Source organism: Abramis brama, assembly GCF_963993115.1.
Source record: "Abramis brama genome assembly, chromosome: 19".
Classification (NCBI taxonomy): Eukaryota; Metazoa; Chordata; class Actinopteri; order Cypriniformes; family Leuciscidae; genus Abramis; species Abramis brama.
Genome location: NC_139981.1, coordinates 500,924 through 520,155, shown reverse-complemented (window position 1 = coordinate 520,155; position 19,232 = coordinate 500,924). Strand labels below are relative to the sequence as shown.

The 19,232-nt window shown below is 44.3% G+C and overlaps 1 protein-coding gene across 1 annotated transcript; it reads left to right on the top strand.

Moving 5' to 3' along the window:
* Window positions 1–443: 443 nt before the first annotated feature.
* On the top strand, window positions 444–18,802 carry LOC311070212 (L-threonine ammonia-lyase). Its single transcript, XM_084093947.1, has 11 exons — window positions 444–731; window positions 3,610–3,952; window positions 6,191–6,307; window positions 7,339–7,580; window positions 10,742–10,907; window positions 11,305–11,404; window positions 11,475–11,550; window positions 11,994–12,119; window positions 12,812–12,979; window positions 17,463–17,520; window positions 18,049–18,802. The coding sequence occupies exons 1-11, from the start codon at window positions 622–624 to the stop codon at window positions 18,145–18,147; spliced, it is 1,605 nt and encodes a 534-aa protein (XP_083950073.1). The 5' UTR covers window positions 444–621; the 3' UTR covers window positions 18,148–18,802.
* The last annotated feature ends 430 nt before the right edge of the window (window positions 18,803–19,232 follow it).

The following is a 19,232-nucleotide window of genomic DNA, read 5'->3' as shown; positions in this document are numbered from 1 at the left end:
CATCAAGTGTTAGACAGTATTCTAGGTTATTACGTGAGGAAGTTTTTTGTCCAATAATTAGCAACACTAAAGCGACCACGAAGAACACCTTAGCAACACCCTAGCAACTACACAGAACACCTTAGCAACACCCTAGCAACTAAACAGAACACCCCAGCACCCATGCTTTATAAATCATCATTTTTGTTCCACGTCCAAACCTATTTGAGTCTCATAAAGTCTGTAGCAGCGTAAATGATGCGGGTGGGGTCAGAGGTGATCTGTGATCCTGTCTGAAGAGGATTTGGCCTGTCCTAGAGGTCAGGGCTTGAGGTCTTACAGGAGACACTTTCCTCTGGATGCGAGTCTCAGGTCATCTTTCTCTGGGAAGCATTAAGCCCTCATCTATCCCGTTAGAGTGTCTGATTATACCACGTGAGAGGCGGGTTTAGACCCGGTCTGATACAGGAATAGAGCTGTAGGTGGAGTCCAGCGTGTGATTATGGGTAATCCCTTCTTAAATAACCCTGAGCAGTCAGCTAATGTCCTGTAGGACGTCTGAGAAAAGAGAACGAGGACAATACTGTTGGATACACACACACACACACACACACACACACATCAGAGAGCATCAGCTTGAGGATGAATTTCGCAGCACAGTTTTTTGCCAACTTTGCGAGTGACGGCTCACATCCACAAGAGACACGGAGAGGCTTTAATGACAGCGAGGAATATGATCCCTTCTGGCAGAGGTGGGAAACCGTATGTAAATCTGAAACCCTTAGAGTGTGTCCAACACCTGATGCTTCCCAGTGTCCTGATGAATCTGAGAGATGTGAGGATGAATCGGATGTGGATGAATCTAGAAACCATGTAGCGACTCCCGTTCCTTCATCCAGTGACTCACATTCACCCAGACCTTCCCGTAAAACACCTGAGCGTCGACCCGCTCCCGGTTCTTCTCCTGTAGATCCATCAGAAACACCCTCATCCGTAACTTTCCCTCTATTCCCACATCTCGGAGAAAACCCCACTTTCCTATCACTCTTCCAGGCATTAGTGTACATCTTCCTCAGACTCTTCCTCTCCTTCATCCTCCTCTTCCTACCACGGTAAACACCTGAACATGCTAAACAATGCTCTAAAAATATTCTGTAGACTATATGAGGCATAACAATCTGATTTATCAAATCTGATACTCAACAAAAACACACGCAAACTGGTTCAACAAACTGTTCCAGTTTAAACAATTAGATATTACTTCATAAGTCAGGCTTTACAGGGTTAACCCTATAAAGCCTACTGTATCATATTTGATACGCACGTTTATAAGACCTCTCATGATATCTGCACTCAATCTCCTCCAGTCCTTCTGTCTCTGATAGTTTAGTCTGTTTTATCCAGTAAAAGTCTTTTAGTATTATTGTACAATCGTCCTTCAGCTCGAGCTTCACGAGTCTTTCTGCTGTCAAATGTGATTTTTATCAAGTAAACGCAAGAATAACTTTGATATTGTTAGTAATATTTCAGCTGGACTGAAGCAGGTTTACTTGATTATCCAGACATCATTTATTAAAAAAATCATGAGTATCAAATATGATCATCAGGCTTTTGAGGAAGGGTTATTTGTTCATCCGTCAATCATCGTTGTATTACATTGCATTATACGTTTTAAAACTACAGATCATAAAACTAAGCATTAAATATAATCTTAATAAGATTATTGGGAGATATTGAGATCATTTTATAAGTATCTGCTATAGTGTTATCAAGATCTCATTGATTTACATTACAAGCATCCATATAAATCCATATGAATATCAGCATTTATAGCATATTTCTGCTCAGTTTGAGTCTCTGAATAAAACTGAGCAGTTTTTCCTCCATATTCTCATCATATCAGACTATATGAGCCTGATTTATCAAACCTGATACTCAACAAAAACACACATGCAAACTTTTTTTGTTTCATTAAACTGTTCCAATTCAAACAATTAAATATTATTTCATAAGTCAGGCTTTACAGGGTTAATCAGAGAGGTTTGGTCAGAGACTGTATTAGACACTGTGACGTAGGAATGAGGTGAAAGCTCAGGCCTGCAGAATACAGCAGATATTAATAGCCTTCAGAACTGGACACATGACCAGAGACACTGAAACTGACCACTAATGCCAGATTTACACTGCAAAAGTGGAACAGAAGCACTTCTGCTCTGTGTCGTCTTTATACACACTGTCAAAGCTGATCAGAGACACAGCAAGTCGAACTGTACACCTTCATACTGAGTGTCAGATCTGGCAGAGTTGAATCTGGCTTTATACAGCATTGTGTCTTTACACTGAACTGTGATCAGGCACAGAGAAGTGTTAATTCAGGTGTGTGTGAAGACACCTAAGTGAAGGCATTTTACACAGCTGAATTAAGGCTCTTCTGTGCCCGCTCAAAATTTATCAATGCAATTTTAATTGCATTTATGCACCTCTGAGCAGCATTAAACAGTCTGTGTGAATTCACTTAAATGCCACTTCAGATGCAGATTCTGCAGTGCAAATGTGGCTCTATGTTGTTGTCACCTTGATCAAAGCATTCAGTTCATTTATTATGCTGGATTATACATATGATATCAACAATACATAGTAATCCTTGCTTCACGCTGTTTTCTAAATGCTTACAAATCTTGTTAATTTGAGCTGAGTAAAGATCATCAGAAACGGTACAATAGCTGCTGTCTGCATTGGCCTGAAGCCACAGAAACATGAACGGGTGTTTGTTCCGGTCCTGCATTTGTTCAACGAGTGTCGCTGTTTGACTATAGCTTTAACTGTGTGAGTTTGAAATAATCAGAAATTATCAACAACAGTTCTTGAGAATAATAACATCATTATTGTTTTTCCTCCACAAATAGGTAAATACAAAATTTTTAAAAATTAAAATAAATTTTGAAAAACAAATTGTCCTTACAATTAGTCAAAGGTCATCAGAACTGAGCATTATACTGTGCAAATTTCTGTAAAACAAAAATATGATAGTAAAACTTATATTATATTGGTAACACTTTACAATAAGGTCTCGTTTGATAACATTAGTTAATGAATTAAAATGAACTAACCGGGTAATATATTTTTTACAGCATTTATTAATCTTTGTTAAAGTTAGTAAAAACCCAATTGTTCTTTGTTTGTTCACATTGGTTCACAGTGCATTAAATAATGTTAAATACAACTTTTGATTTTAAAAATGTAGTAGTAAATGTTTAGAAGAATTTTTAAAGTATTTTTTCATGGTTACTTCATGTTAATCAATATAGTTAACTAATGTTAATAATTGAAACCTTATTGTAAAGTGTTACTAATATATTTGATAATATGATAATAATGTCAAGAAACCAGAAATTAAATTGCAAAAATTAGCACAAAAAAAGAGGGAAGCATATCATATGTTTAATATATTATATTTAATTTTATTCTTAAAAAACCTGCATGATAAAGTGTGAATTTTTGTAATGTAATTTCTGGTTTCTTGGCATACATTATTATAATACTAAATATCATAAAATAAATATAATATTTAATGTTTCATATATATATATATATATATTGGTTTATTAACCCCGTGTGTTCCTCCATCAGTGCAGAGCAGCGGCTCGGTTCCTCCAGGCCCGACAGCGGCCCGTGTGCTAAAGACATTAGCCTCGCTAACGGCCGCGCGTGCCGCCGCTCAACCCTCATCTGCCCAGAACGCCTGAAAGACTTCGGAGCTGAGGAATACCTCAACGGAGACGTGAAGGTGTTCGAGACCAGCGTCTCAGAACCACCCGAGGTCCAGTTGATGTCGACACCGAAACTGTCCGCTAAGAAAAGCGTCGAGGGGAAATCGGCTCCTAAAGCGGATCCTGAGCATCTGCGCTTCGAGGACATCAGCGCCGCAGCATTCAGACTGCAGCAGTCCGGGATTCAGAAAACACCCTGCACCGTATGACAGTCTCTACACACACACACACACACCTCCCTGCACCGTACGACAGTCTCTACACACAGACACACACACACCGTCAGAACACCGTCAACAATCACACACACACACCGCCAGAACACCGTCAACAATCACACACACACCGTCAGAACACCGTCAACAATCACACACACACTGCCAAAACACCATCAACAATCACACACACACACCGCCAGAACACCGTCAACAATCACACACACACCGTCAGAACACCGTCAACAATCACACACACACCGCCAAAACACCATCAACAATCTCACACACACACACTGCCAGAACACCGTCAACAATCACACACACACCGCCAGAACACCATAAACAATCACACACACCATCAGAACACCGTTAACAATCACACACACACCGCCAGAACAACATCAACAATCACACACACACCGTCAGAACACCGTCAACAATCACACACACACCGTCAGAACACCGTCAACAATCACACACACACCGCCAGAACAACATCAACAATCACACACACACCGTCAGAACACCGTCAACAATCACACACACACACCGCCAGAACACCGTCAACAATCACACACACACACCGTCAGAACACCGTCAACAATCACACACACACCGCCAAAACACCATCAACAATCACACACACACACCGCCAGAACACCGTCAACAATCACACACACACCGTCAGAACACCGTCAACAATCACACACACACCGTCAGAACACCGTCAACAATCACACACACACCGTCAGAACACCGTCAACAATCACACACACACCGCCAGAACACCATAAACAATCACACACACCATCAGAACACCGTTAACAATCACACACACACCGCCAGAACAACATCAACAATCACACACACACCGTCAGAACACCGTCAACAATCACACACACACCGTCAGAACACCGTCAACAATCACACACACACCGCCAGAACAACATCAACAATCACACACACACCGTCAGAACACCGTCAACAATCACACACACACACCGCCAGAACACCGTCAACAATCACACACACACCGTCAGAACACCGTCAACAATCACACACACACCGCCAAAACACCATCAACAATCTCACACACACACACCGCCAGAACACCGTCAACAATCACACACACACCGCCAGAACACCATAAACAATCACACACACCATCAGAACACCGTCAACAATCACACACACACCGCCAGAACACCATAAACAATCACACACACACACACACACACACCATCAGAACACCGTCAACACATACACACCGCCAAAACACCATCAACAATCTCACACACACTGCCAGAACAACATCAACAATCACACACACACCGCCAGAACACCATAAACAAACACACACACACCGCCAGAACAACATCAACAATCACACACACACACACACACCGCAAGAACACCATCAACAATCACACACACATCGCCAGAACAACATCAACAATCACACACACACACACACACGCACACACACACACACACACCGCAAGAACACCATCAACAATCACACACACATCGCCAGAACAACATCAACAATCACACACACACACACACACACACACACACACACACACACACACACCGCCAGAACACCATCAACAATCACACACATAAAAATCATCCTCTTCCTCAGTGTTTCTGTCTGGACAATTATCTAAACATTCTTAAACCAAGATACATTTACTGGAGAAGCAAAATGACCGAAGATATTAAGTCTTATTTAGTGAGAAACAGTGAGTTTGTGCTTAAAACAAGAGCAAATATCTCCCAATGGAGTCAGAAAAACAGTCTTGTTTTCCCTTTGAATGAAGTTTATTTTTCTGACTCCATTGGCAGATATTTGTTCTTGTTTTATACACTTTCATAAATTTTTTCAGTCATTCTGCTTCTTCTCCAGTAAAGGATGATGATTTAAGAATGTTTGAATGAAAACAAGACAGAAACACTGAGGAAGAAGTGTAAGAAGACTCAAACATCTGCGTCTGATCAAACTGGAGAACAGCAGATACAGATTTCAAGTTTTGCAGGAATGAACACGTACAGTCGTTCTCCTGCTGTGTATGTAGACACGATTCCTCTGCCTCAGCCAGTTTGGTTTTATGGCCTCTTAAAAATGAGAGGCATTTGCTAGATTTACAAACAACACTCTAAAATAGGCAAGAGCTCGTCAAACTCTGATCCAGCCCATAAACGTGTGTGTTCTTCCCTCAGTACTCCAGACTGTCCAAACAGTACGGGATGGAGATCTACCTGAAGAAAGAGCTTCTCCATTACACTGGGTCAGTGAAGGAGAGAGGAGTGCTGTGCCTGCTGTCCTCGCTCAAACAGGTCACGAGAATCCCCTTTCATATTTGATATTACACACAGACAGCAACATGGTGTCGGCCCAGATCCGGCCCACATCCGGTGCGCGTTGAATTCACATGGGGAGTTGTGGGCCGGATCTGGGCTGACACTATGGGCCCTATTTTAAGGATCTAAGCGCATGGTCTAAAGCGCACAGCACAAGTGCACTTATGGCATGTCCGAATCCACTTCTGCTAGTTTAACGATGGGAAAAACGGTCAGCGCTCCCGGTACTGGTCTAAAAGAGTTGTCGTTATTCTCTTAATGAGTAATGGGTGTGTTTTGGGCATAACGTGCAATAAACCAATCAGAGTCTCATCTCTTATTCCCTTTAAAAGCCAGTTGCGCTCACGCCATGGCGGATTCGCTATTTACACGGCGGAATCTGATAGCGGAAAAACTGAACGCTTCTGTAGCGAGGAAACGGATCTGCTCGTGCGCGAGGTTACAGGTTAAAGCGCAAGCAGATCATCTACGGGACAAGCAGGATTACACCATATCTTTATGTACACAATAATAATCTTTTTCATTGTAATTCTGTTATTTTTAATATTTGGCATGTTTGTGTGCTGCTGTACGTGTCTGCGTGTGCACAGCGTCCCTGTGTGTGTAATAAGCAAAGCGTTGTGGCTCATAGTGCCTATAGGCTCATATTACTAACACACTCTTTAAATAACAAAAAAAATACTGCGCCATTGACTTTAGACCAGGTTTTTTTAGTGTGTGTGAATATTTCAGTTGCCTCAAAATGGCAATGCGCCAACAATACGCCTGAACACACACCTCATTCTCAGACCAGCAGCCCATGGGCGCACAAATGGCCGTAAATGCATTTGCTATTTAAACAACGTGGCGCAGGACGTGAAAATGAAAACTGCGTCGGGCTGAAACTAGCAAAACACACTTGCGTCGCGCCTGGTGTATGATAGGGCACTATGTTGCTGTCTGGGTATTTAATTTTTGTACTATCATCAGATGAAATGTCATATGTTACGGTACGGTACCGTGTGCAGGACCAGCAGAGGAAGGGTGTGATCGTGGCCACGGACTGTAACTTCTCCATGGCAGTGGCGCATCACGCATCGGAGATGAGGATTCCCGTGTTCGTCATCATGCCGGCGTACAGTTCTCCTCCACGCCTGCGCATGTACCGAGACTATGGTGCCATGGTCATCTCGTACGGCAGCACGGCTCGAGACTCCAGCAACCATGCCAGACACCTGGCCAAAGAGAACGGATACCTGTGTCTAGAGGAGTGAGTCTGACGTAAAAACCCTTTCCGACAGCAACATAGTGTCGGCTCAGATCCGGCCCACATCCGGTATCTGTACAAAATGAGAGATTTACAAGCATTTTTTGACTTGGAACACTAAATGAACCCAGACAGCAACATAGTGTCGGCCCAGATCCGGCCCACATCCGGTACGCGTTGAATCCACATGTTCCAGATGTGAGCCGGATCTGGGCCCACACTATGTTGCTGTCTGAGTTCAGCAAATATTGGATTCAATCTTTTTGTCAACTTGTTTTGTTTCAGTTAGCACAGGTTTTGCATTTCTTTTTAGATCTGATTGATCTGAGCTCATTCGCCTCAGTTTATTTGAGCTTGAGCTCAGATCATTGAGGCCTACGATCAATCAGATCCAAAAAGAAACACAAAACCTGTGGTAACAGAATGAAAACAAGAAGATTGAATCCAATATTTGGTAATAAGAAAGTATTACAAGAGATTTACAACCCAGACAGCAACATAGTGTCGGCCCAAATCCGGCCCACACCTGGAAATTGTGGACTGGGCCAGATCTGGGCCGACACTATTACTACTACTGTTGCTGTCTGGGTGTGATATCACAATATAACACATGTGACACAAATGAAACTCTCTTGTATTTGCGCTTCTCTTTGTCTAGATTTCAGCTGTTATAGTGTGTCCAGACTTTTGACCGGTCATTTCACTCACCTTTATTGAAGAACGGACAAACAAAGTCATCTTTTCTAGTTCTTATCTACCCTATCTGTGGCCTCGTCTGAGGTTTTTAGGATAAACCCTTCAGAGTAGAAATGAACTACATGATAAATGATAGACACAGACAAAGATCCTCTTGAGTGAGTCAAAGGTCTGGACACCCAGACAGCAACATAGTGTCGGCCCAGATCTGGCACACATCTGGAACATGTGGATTTAACGCATACCAGATGTGGGCCGGATCTGGGCCAACACTATGTTGCTGTCTGGGTAATATTACTGAATATTAACTTTCTTTTAGACCCCAAAGGAGACAGTGGCTGCACTTAATCACTGCACTATAATTATACACTGCAAAAATGCTTTTCTTACTTAGTATTTTTGTCTTGTTTCCAGTCCAAATATCAAAAAATTCTTAAATCAAGAAGCATTTACTAGATGAGTAAAATGCCGTAAGATTTCATGTCTTGTTTTCCGGGGGAATTTATCAAAATTAAGTGAGTTTTTGCTTAAAACAAGCAAAATTACCTGCCAATGGAGGAAGAAATATAATCTAAATTCAAACAGAAATAAGATTATTTGTCTTCAGGACAGGTGTGACGTGTGTATCAGCACAGGTGTGACGTGTGTATCAGCACAGGTGTGGTGTGTGTATCAGCACAGGTGTGACGTGTGTATCAGCACAGGTGTGACGTGTGTATCAGCACAGGTGTGACGTGTGTATCAGCACAGGTGTGACGTGTATCAGCACAGGTGTGACATGTGTATCAGCACAGGTGTGACGTGTGTATCAGCACAGGTGTGACGTGTATCAGCACAGGTGTGACGTGTGTATCAGCACAGGTGTGACGTGTGTATCAGCACAGGTGTGGTGTGTGTATCAGCACAGGTGTGACGTGTGTATCAGGACAGGTGTGACGTGTATCAGCACAGGTGTGACGTGTGTATCAGGACAGGTGTGACGTGTGTATCAGGACAGGTGTGACGTGTATCAGCACAGGTGTGACGTGTGTATCAGGACAGGTGTGACGTGTGTATCAGGACAGGTGTGACGTGTGTATCAGCACAGGTGTGACGTGTGTATCAGCACAGGTGTGGCGTGTGTATCAGCACAGGTGTGGAGTGTGTATCAGCACAGATGTGGCGTGTGTATCAGCACAGGTGTGGAGTGTGTATCAGCACAGGTGTGACGTGTGTATCAGCACAGTTGTGGCGTGTGTATCAGCACAGGTGTGGAGTGTGTATCAGCACAGGTGTGGAGTGTGTATCAGCACAGGTGTGACGTGTATCAGCACAGGTGTGGCGTGTGTATCAGCACAGGTCTGGTGTGTGTATCAGCACAGGTGTGGCGTGTGTATTAGCACAGGTGTGACGTGTGTATCAGCACAGGTGTGGTGTGTGTGACGTGTGTATCAGCACAGGTGTGACGTGTGTATCAGCACAGGTGTGATGTGTGTATCAGCACAGGTGTGACATGTGTATCAGCACAGGTGTGGCGTGTGTATCAGCACAGGTGTGGTGTGTGTGACGTGTGTATCAGCACAGGTGTGACGTGTGTATCAGCACAGATGTGACGTGTGTATCAGCACAGGTGTGGCATGTGTATCAGCACAGGTGTGGCGTGTGTATTAGCACAGGTGTGGTGTGTGTGACGTGTGTATCAGCACAGGTGTGGTGTGTGTGACGTGTGGTGTGTGTATCAGCACATGTGTGGTGTGTGTATCAGCACAGGTGTGGTGTGTGTGACGTGTGGTGTGTGTATCAGCACAGGTGTGACGTGTGTATCAGCACAGGTGTGGTGTGTGTGACGTGTGTATCAGCACAGGTGTGGTGTGTGTATCAGCACAGGTGTGGTGTGTGTGACGTGTGACGTGTGTATCAGCACAGGTGTGGTGTGTGTATCAGCACAGGTGTGGTGTGTGTATCAGCACAGGTGTGGTGTGTGTGACGTGTGACGTGTGTATCAGCACAGGTGTGGTGTGTGTATCAGCACAGGTGTGGTGTGTGTATCAGCACAGGTGTGGTGTGTGTGACGTGTGACGTGTGTATCAGCACAGGTGTGGTGTGTGTATCAGCACAGGTGTGGTGTGTGTGACGTGTGACGTGTGTATCAGCACAGGTGTGGTGTGTGTATCAGCACAGGTGTGGTGTGTGTGACGTGTGACGTGTATCAGCACAGGTATGGTGTGTGTATCAGCACAGGTGTGGTGTGTGTGACGTGTGACGTGTGTATCAGCACAGGTGTGGTGTGTGTATCAGCACAGGTGTGGTGTGTGTATCAGCACAGGTGTGGTGTGTGTGACGTGTGACGTGTGTATCAGCACAGGTGTGGTGTGTGTATCAGCACAGGTGTGGTGTGTGTGACGTGTGACGTGTGTATCAGCACAGGTGTGGTGTGTGTATCAGCACAGGTGTGGTGTGTGTGACGTGTGATCATCTCTCGCCCACAGGGACGAGAGCGCGGTGTATCTGGCAGGCCTGGGCACCGTGGGTCTGGAGATCTACGAGCAGATTCCCGCGCTGGACGCCGTGATCGTGCCCACCGGTGGAAGCTGTGCCCTCCTGGCCGGAGCCGCACTCGCCATCAAACACCTGAACCCTCGCATCGCTGTCATAGTGAGTCTCATCTGATGAAAACTGCCTTCAGCTCCAGTTTCACACTGCACTGGGATAAAGATGAAATTAACTCATGCGTACACTGCCAAATATGCTTTACTAACTCAGTATTTTTGTCTTGTTTCCAGTTCAAATATCTCAAATTTCTTAAATCAAGAAGCATACTCATCTAGTAAATGCTTCTTGATTTATGAATTTTTAGATATCTGGACTGGAAACAAGACAAAAATACTATAGTAAAAAAGCATTTTTTGCAGTGAGAAGAAATGCTGCAAGAGGAACTTATTTCTTTGCAAGAGCACTGCAATATTCCATAAAAAACAAAGAGTTGTCAAATTTTGAATATTCTAGTGAGTTTGCAGCATGACGTGTCTCGTGGATCTTGTGTTTCTAACAGGGTGTTGAACCAGAGGAGTTTCCACTTCTTCTGCAGTCGCTCAAAACCAATTCCCCCATCAAAGATCTCCACTGCAACCCCAACAAGAAACTCTACAGAGGTACCGTCTCTCTCACGCCAACGGTTCTGCTGTGTTCTGATTCTGTTCTGATCGTTTGCTGCTCACACAGATCTGCTGGATCACTCTCTGGGAACACACACCTTTCAGCTGGCCAAGAAACTGGTGGATAAAGTCATTTCTGTCAGGTATGCTGAAGCTCTTCCTCTGAGCGAGTGTACGCCACTTCACACGCAGAAGTTATGATTTATAAAAACAAACTTGATGGGAAAATTTCCGCAATTTATTATGTCTTGTTTTCAAGGGAAATATGCAAAATGCAAAATTATCTGCCAATGGGGTAAGAAAAAATAATCCTGTTTCTGTTTGAATTAAGATTATTTTTCTGACCCCATTGGAAGATAATTTGGCTTTTTTTAAAAGCAAAAACTCACTTCATTTTTATTTATTTCCACAGAAAACAAGAAATAATATCTTATGGCATTTTACTCATCTAGTAAATGCTTCTTGATTTAAGATTTTTTAGACATTTCGAATGGAAAGTAGACAAAAATACTAAGTAAGAAAAGCATTTTTGCAGTGCATTTAAAATATAAAGCAGTTAATTCGATGCACGTCTTCTCTGTCGAAGGGAGTCGGACGCTCTGGTGGCCATGCTGAGGTTCCAGGAGTTTGAGCGCTCGACCGTCGACGCTGAGGGAGCCTTGGGTCTGGCCGCCATCTTAGCGGGACAACTGCCAGAACTCAAAGGCAAACGGTGCTTAAAGCCCCTCACTCACTTCATTAGCATCTTTAGCATCATTAGCATCCTAACCGGGACACTCGCTGTGAAAAGCCAAAGCAGAGGATCTCGTTCTGCTGGTTGACTGAACTCATTTTAGAGATCTATCAACAGAATCTCCTTCAGAAAACAAACACAAGCTGCACTTGATCGACACGTTATATTAATGCATTATCATCCGTCTATGCCTATATATTACTAGAATACACTGTTTATGTGAATTACTATTGATACATTAAATGGTAGCACTTTAACAACAAGGTCTCATTTGTTAACAAATTTAATGCATTTACTGGAGAGAAAAAATGACTGAAGATCATCTGAAAAATGCATCAAAATGAAGTGAAAAATCTGCCAATGGAGTCAGAAAAATAATCTTGTTTTCCCTTTGAGTTAAGAGTATTTTTCTGACTCCATTGGCAGATATTTCACTTCATTTTGATGCATTTTTCATAAAACATGACTTAATATCTTCAGTCATTTTGCTTCTTCTCCAGTAAATGTGTCTTGATTTAAGAATGTTTAGATATTTGTGCTGGAAAACAGGACAGAAACACTGAGAAGAAGATTTACATGCAAAACCCCTGATAAAGCTTCAAGGGGAAGTAGTTTAACTGTGGAGTTGTGTGTGTGTGCGTGTGTGTGTGTGTGTGTGTGTGTGTGTATAGGGTGGCAGTGGTGGTGAGCAGTGCAAACATGGAGCTGGACCTGGTTCTGCAGTGTGTGGAGCGAGCGCTGGTTCTGGACGACAGAGTCTTGCGCTTCGCGGTTCAGCTGACGGACTGGCCAGGAGACATGACCAAACTACTGGACCTGCTGACCCGAGAGGACGTGCGGTGAGCGCACACACACACACACACACTTGCTTGCTTGCTTGTAGTTGTCCATCGAATCCGATGATGATGTCCACTTCCGTCTTTTAATGATGAGTTTTCTGATGGCTGAATAATCCTATTCTGGATCCACATATTCTATTGCAGATGGGGCATATATACATGGTATTGGTGTTACTGGTATTTATGGGAGTGTTTCTCCTGAGCCTTCTTTGTTGTCTCCTGACTGTCCTTTCCTCCTCCAGTGCTTGGGTCCCATCTAGACGTAGCTGCCGCCAGCTGTTGCGGTCAGCAGCCATGTTCTCCAGGTCCCCAGGTTTTATTTTGCACTTCTTTAGCACTGTCTTCAATTGGTCTTTGAAGCGTTTCTTCTGTCCTCCAGCAGAGCGCTGGCCTTGTTGTAGCTGGCCATATAGCACTCTGCGGGGCAGACGGTTGTAATGCATCCTTATGACATGCCCCAACCAACGCAGTTGGTGCTGGGTGATTGTGGCCTCAATACTCTTGCAACCTGCTCTTCTGAGGATCTCAGTGTGGGGAACTCTGTCATGCCAAGTGATTCCCAGGATGCGCTGGAGACAGCAGATGTGGAAGTGTTCCAGGGACTTGATGTGGCGGCTGTAAGTAACCCAAGCTTCACAGCTGTAGAGGAGGGTGGTGATGCAGACCGATTGGTAGACACAGATTTTTGTGTTGAGATGAAGGTTCTTATTCTGAAAAAATTCTGAGTCTTCCAAAGGCAGCTGATGCTTGTTTGATTCTGTTCTGGACCTCATTGTCAATGCTATTGTCTTCAGAGATAATGCTCCCCAGGTATTTGAATGATGGAACAACCAACAGTTTTTCATCTGCAACACAGAAGATGGGTGGTGTGGGTGGGATGTTTGCACTCCATTGGCAGATTATCACTGTTTTGTCAGTGTTGATGGTCAACCCCATCCTGCCATATGCCCTCACTGCTGCATCTAAGACAGACTGGAGGTCTTGTGAAGAGTGAGATACGAAAGCGCAGTCATCGGCATACTGCAGTTCAAGTATCCTCACTCTGTGCAGTTTGGTGGTTGCCTGCAGTCTCCTGATATTAAAGAGGTTACCATCCAGCCTGTACGCTACTGTCAGCCCACTGTTGTCTTCAGTCTCCTTGTGGAGAAGCTGGGTGACACATATGAGGATGTGTTAAAAAGCACTGGTGCCAGTACACACCCCTGCCTTACCCCTGTGCGCACAGGGAAAGGGTTTGACTGTTGACCTCCTGTTATCACCCTAGCAGTTATTCCATCATGAAACTGATGGAGGATGTTGACAAACTTAGTGGAGCATCCGAACCGGAGGAGGACTTCCCACAAGAGATCTCTCTGCACAGTGTCGAAGGCTTTGGAGAGGTCGACAAAAGCCATAAACAGATCTTTATGTTGCTCCCTGCACTTTTCCTGGAGTTGCCGGGTTGTGAAGACCATGTCGACTGTACTCCTGTTCCTTCTAAACCCGCACTGTGACTCGGGTAGCATAGACTCTGCGATGTCATTGATCAGTCTTTGTAGCATCACCTTGGCCAGGACCTTACCTGCCACAGCAAGAAGTGATACGCCCCTGTGGTTATCACAAATAGCCCTATCCCCTTTGCTTTTATATATGGTGACAATACTAGCATCCCTCCAATGCTGTGGGATGAATTCATCAGCCCAAACCTTGGTGATGTAATGGTGTAGTGTTCTTGTGCAGAGATACCCTCCCTGTTTTAGCAGTTCTGCAGGAGTATTGTCAGAGCCAGGAGACTTGTTGCACTTCAGGGAGCGGACAGCTGTCAGAACCTCCAGGAAAGTTGGAGAATGGCTAAGGTTGTCAATAGGGGGAAATTCAGGAAGTTTATCCAGGATGGTAAAGTCTGCATAAGAGTCCTGATTCAGTAGGGTGTTAAAATGTTCAGCCCACCTCTCCAGGATGCTATTCGGGTCTTTCAGGACTTTGAGCCCATCTGCTGTTTTCAGGGGAGTGATGCAGTGACTTATTGGGCCATAAATGGATTTGACTGTATTGTAAAAGTTGTGCATATCATTTCTGTCAGTGAATGACTGAATTTCATGAGCCTTCTCCATCCACCACTTGTTCTGCAAGTTCCGCAGAGTTCTCTGCACTTCCCGACGATATTTTTGCCATTGCTGTCTGGCAGTGCTGGATAAGGTTTTTTTTAGGCTTTCCTGATGTGCTTTGTGCATGTTGCTTAGTAGATTATGGATGGACTCTGAGTTGTTATCAAACCAGTCTTGATGGTTCTTGCTCTTATAGCCGATTGTTTGGGCTGCTGCTTCGTGGAGGGCCGTAGTAATAGAGGTCCACTGCTGTTCTGTGGCGTTTCCACCCCTCAGGAGGAGTTCTAACTCCCCTAGTTTCTCAGCCAGGGAGCGACGAAACTCATTCCTAACAGAGGTGACTTCCAGGCGGACACAATCTAAATGCCTCCTACTGGGTCCATGTTTTCACAAGGGGGGGGGCACATTTTCATGAGGACCTTGGTCATGATCATGCGGTGATCTGTCCGGCATTCCGCACCTCTCATGGTTAGGTTATGAGAACATCTCTGATGTCACAATGTCTCACGATGACATAATCAATCAGGTGCCAATGTGTGGAGCGTGGGTGCATCCATGATGTTTTGTATTTGGTCTTTTGCTGGAAGATGGTGTTGGTTATGGTCAGGTTGTGCTCAGAGCAGAGGGTAAGTAACCTCAAGCCATTTTGTGTTGACCTGACCAATCCCGTGCCTGCCAAGAACTCCTTTCCATATCCCACTGTTCTGCCCAACACGAGCGTTGAAGTCCCCAAGCAGGAGGATCTTGTCGTTCTTGGGGATCTGGTGGAGAGCCTCATCCAGTGTCTGGTAAAAGGAGTCTTTAGACTCACTATCAGATGGTAGAGTTGGAGCATACACACTTAGGAGAGTGGCATAGCGGTTCTTCACCAGGGGGATACGGAGGGTCATCAGTCTTTCACTGATGCACACTGGTGTTTCAGTGAGTCTTGGCAGTAGTGTGTTCTTAATGGCGAGTCCCACACCATGCAGATGTTGTCCACCTGAGGGTAGCCTTTCCAGTAGAAGGTGTAGCCCATGCCCTCCTCTGTTAGAGACCCCTCATCAAGGAGCCTGGTTTCACTCAGGGCAGCAATGTTGACATCGTAGCGGCTCAGTTCAGCTGCAACCAGGGCTGTCCTTCTATAGGGACTTTCGGACCTGCCGTAAGAGTCCAGGAGGGTTCTTATGTTCCATGTTGCCAGTTTAAGGGTGTAGGATTTGTTTCTTTTGTTTCGACCGCAGAAGTGGAATGACCCGACAGGCGCGGTATCCTGTCCAGGTGTGAGTTGAGTGGGCATTTTTTAGGCCACCTTTTCTAGGCCCTTCCTCAGCTTGAGGTGAGCAGTGCAGTCCCTGAATAGAGCTGCTCAGTCGCACAAGGGTCTGCCGAGAACAGCTCCCACTCAGCCCCAGCTGTTAGCGACCGTATACCTTGTGCCGCTGACGTGCAGGGCTCTGACTAAGAGCTCCCAGTCTATTCAAACCTGCCCCCAGCATGGGTGGGCCAAGGACGACCAGCTCCTCGTCCTGGCTGCAGGAGACTGCCGGGACCTAGCTCTGTTTAGGCCCACCTATTGCGTGTCTCCAGCGCATTGCTTTCCTGTTGGGGTGTGCTCCCTTAGCCTTGCCTCAAGAGGCTAACCCACAAGGCAGTGGGGCTATTTGCCCATAGCTGGGAAAGTGGTTGACGGGCGTCAGGGCGTGTCCACCGTGTGGTGGGCCTGCACACCACATCTCTGGGGCCCACTGCTGCTCCGAGATCCCCTGCAGTTTAGCCTGGGACTGCGAGGTACCAAGTGTGGCCGCGAGGAGGCACTGCAGGAGTCTTGGTGGTGGAGAGGCTGTGTACTGGCGGAGGAGACTTACCCACTCGGCTCCTCTTTTCACCCCCTATGAGGGGCTAGCCAGCGGTGGTAGTTAAAAAGCAGAAAGTTGCAAGCAGCATGCACTAACTACAAGCAGCTCCATACTCCACACTACTGCACTAGACGCTTCACACACACCCTGTGTGCACACACACACACACACATTCTTGTACATCTATCTTTATGAGGACATTCATTGACACAATGCAATCTCTAGCCACTTACCCTAACCTTACCCATCACAACTAAGTGCCTAACCCGACCCCTGACCCTAAACCGACCCTTAACCTCATTATAACCTTATCCCTAAAACCAAGTCTTGACCCTCAAACAGGCCTTTAAAGGCTCTCAGAGACTGAGGACCGGCCAACATGTCCTCACTTTACTCTCTTTGTCCTCACTCCAATGGACTAACACTCAAACTGGTCCTCACAAAGATAGTTGTACAAGTACACACACACACACACACACACTCACTCACTCACTCACACACACACACACACACACACACACACACACACCTACTCACTCACTCACCTCTCTCTCTCAGGTTGCTGGATGTTTGCCACAGACGCTACAGTGATAAAGCTGAGCTCTTCAAAGCACAGGTCAGAGGTCATTTCATTTACACTCTCTAACTAACTACTCCGGCTGAACACTTTTACATTCCCTTCATTTCTGGAGTGTGTGACTCCCAAACGCTAAAAATATGAAATAAAATAACAAATAATTAAATTTAAAAAACATTCTGACCCCATTGGCAGATAATTGTTCTTATTTTAAGCAAAAACTCACTTCATATTTCAGCATTTTTCATCAAAAAACATAATTTATTGTAGTGTATAGTGTTTTAGTTTAAATTATTCATTTTACTTAATTGTTTTAAATTTTTCTTTAAATCATTATTGTCTTTTCATCAACTTATGATATGATTTTATATATAAATATATATATATAAATATATAAATATATATATATATATATACACACATATTAATAAGTACCATGGTATTATCATCATATTCTGTACTGCTGAGGTGTGTGTATGAATAAACACACGCAGGTTTGTCGTTGATCTGTGGAAACACACTCGAGTGTGTGAGATGTTCTCACTGAAGTGCTGATGTGATTCTCAGGTCGAGTGTGTTGTTGAAATGAGGGACAAAAGTCAGAACTCACAGCTGAGACGAACACTGTCAGAGCGCTATCCATCCCTGCGCTGGCTGGAGCGGTGATACACACACACACACACACGCACACACACACACACACACACACTCTTACTCTCACACACACGCTCACACACTCTTACTCTCACACACACACACGCACACATTTAGACTCTTACCCACACTCTTACTCACTCACAAACACACACACTCACTCACTCAGTCACACACACTCACACTCACACACAAACACACTCTGACTCTTACACACACTCTAACTCACACACCCAGTTAGACACTAACATTTCCTCTCTCACACACACTTACTCACACTAACTCACACAAACACAAACACACTCTGACTCTTACTCACACACACACACACACACACACATTTAATTGAAACTTTTTTATGTCATAATTATAACTTGTCATCATTTCAAAATGTTATGTCATAAATATGATTTAAAAAGCATGTATCAGAATGGGCTTCATAGATCTGTGATGTCACACACGAACACAGTGTTTAGAAGGAAAGACATCATTTAAATACCCTCGTGTCGATGATGTCACATGGCGAACGGAGATCCAGCCGAACACGAGCACAAACTCTGAACGAGGGATTATTACTGGATGTCCTGTAGACGGGAGGGTTGAGCTGTACATAACTTTAAGAAATGAATAAACCTTAAAAATAAAGATTCATCCTGTATTGATCAAACTCTGACTACTGTATTAAACTCTGGAGATCAGGAGAGGGAAGCATCAAACTACACATCACCACCAGAACCCTGAGAGAGAGAGAGTGTGTGTGTGTGTGTGAGAGAGAGAGAGATTGATTGATTAGTTTAAATCACTAAGTCTATTAGCTGAGGACTCTTTGACCACGTCACAAATATCTAAACATTCTTAAATCAAGACACATTTACTGGAGAAGAAGCAAAATCACTGAAGATATTGAGTCTTGTTTTATAAAAAATATTGCAATATTAAGTGAGCTTCTCTAAGGGAGCTTCTCCTCCAGTAAATGGATTAGTGCTGTAACTCGAGGCAGAAACACTGAGAAGAAGAAGATTTACACATTGAATCTCCAAATAAATGTAGAATCAACATAACATTTAAATATGTATTTAACAGCATCTTCTTGCTGC

Bases quoted from the DNA above. Each gene is read 5' to 3' on its own strand.
- LOC311070212 (XM_084093947.1), top strand. From the start codon at position 622: ATGAATTTCGCAGCACAGTTTTTTGCCAACTTTGCGAGTGACGGCTCA. The intron at 6,308-7,338 runs GTCACGAGAATC...TACCGTGTGCAG, and splicing joins TGCTGTCCTCGCTCAAACAG to GACCAGCAGAGGAAGGGTGT. The intron at 17,521-18,048 runs GTCAGAGGTCAT...TGTGATTCTCAG, and splicing joins CTGAGCTCTTCAAAGCACAG to GTCGAGTGTGTTGTTGAAAT.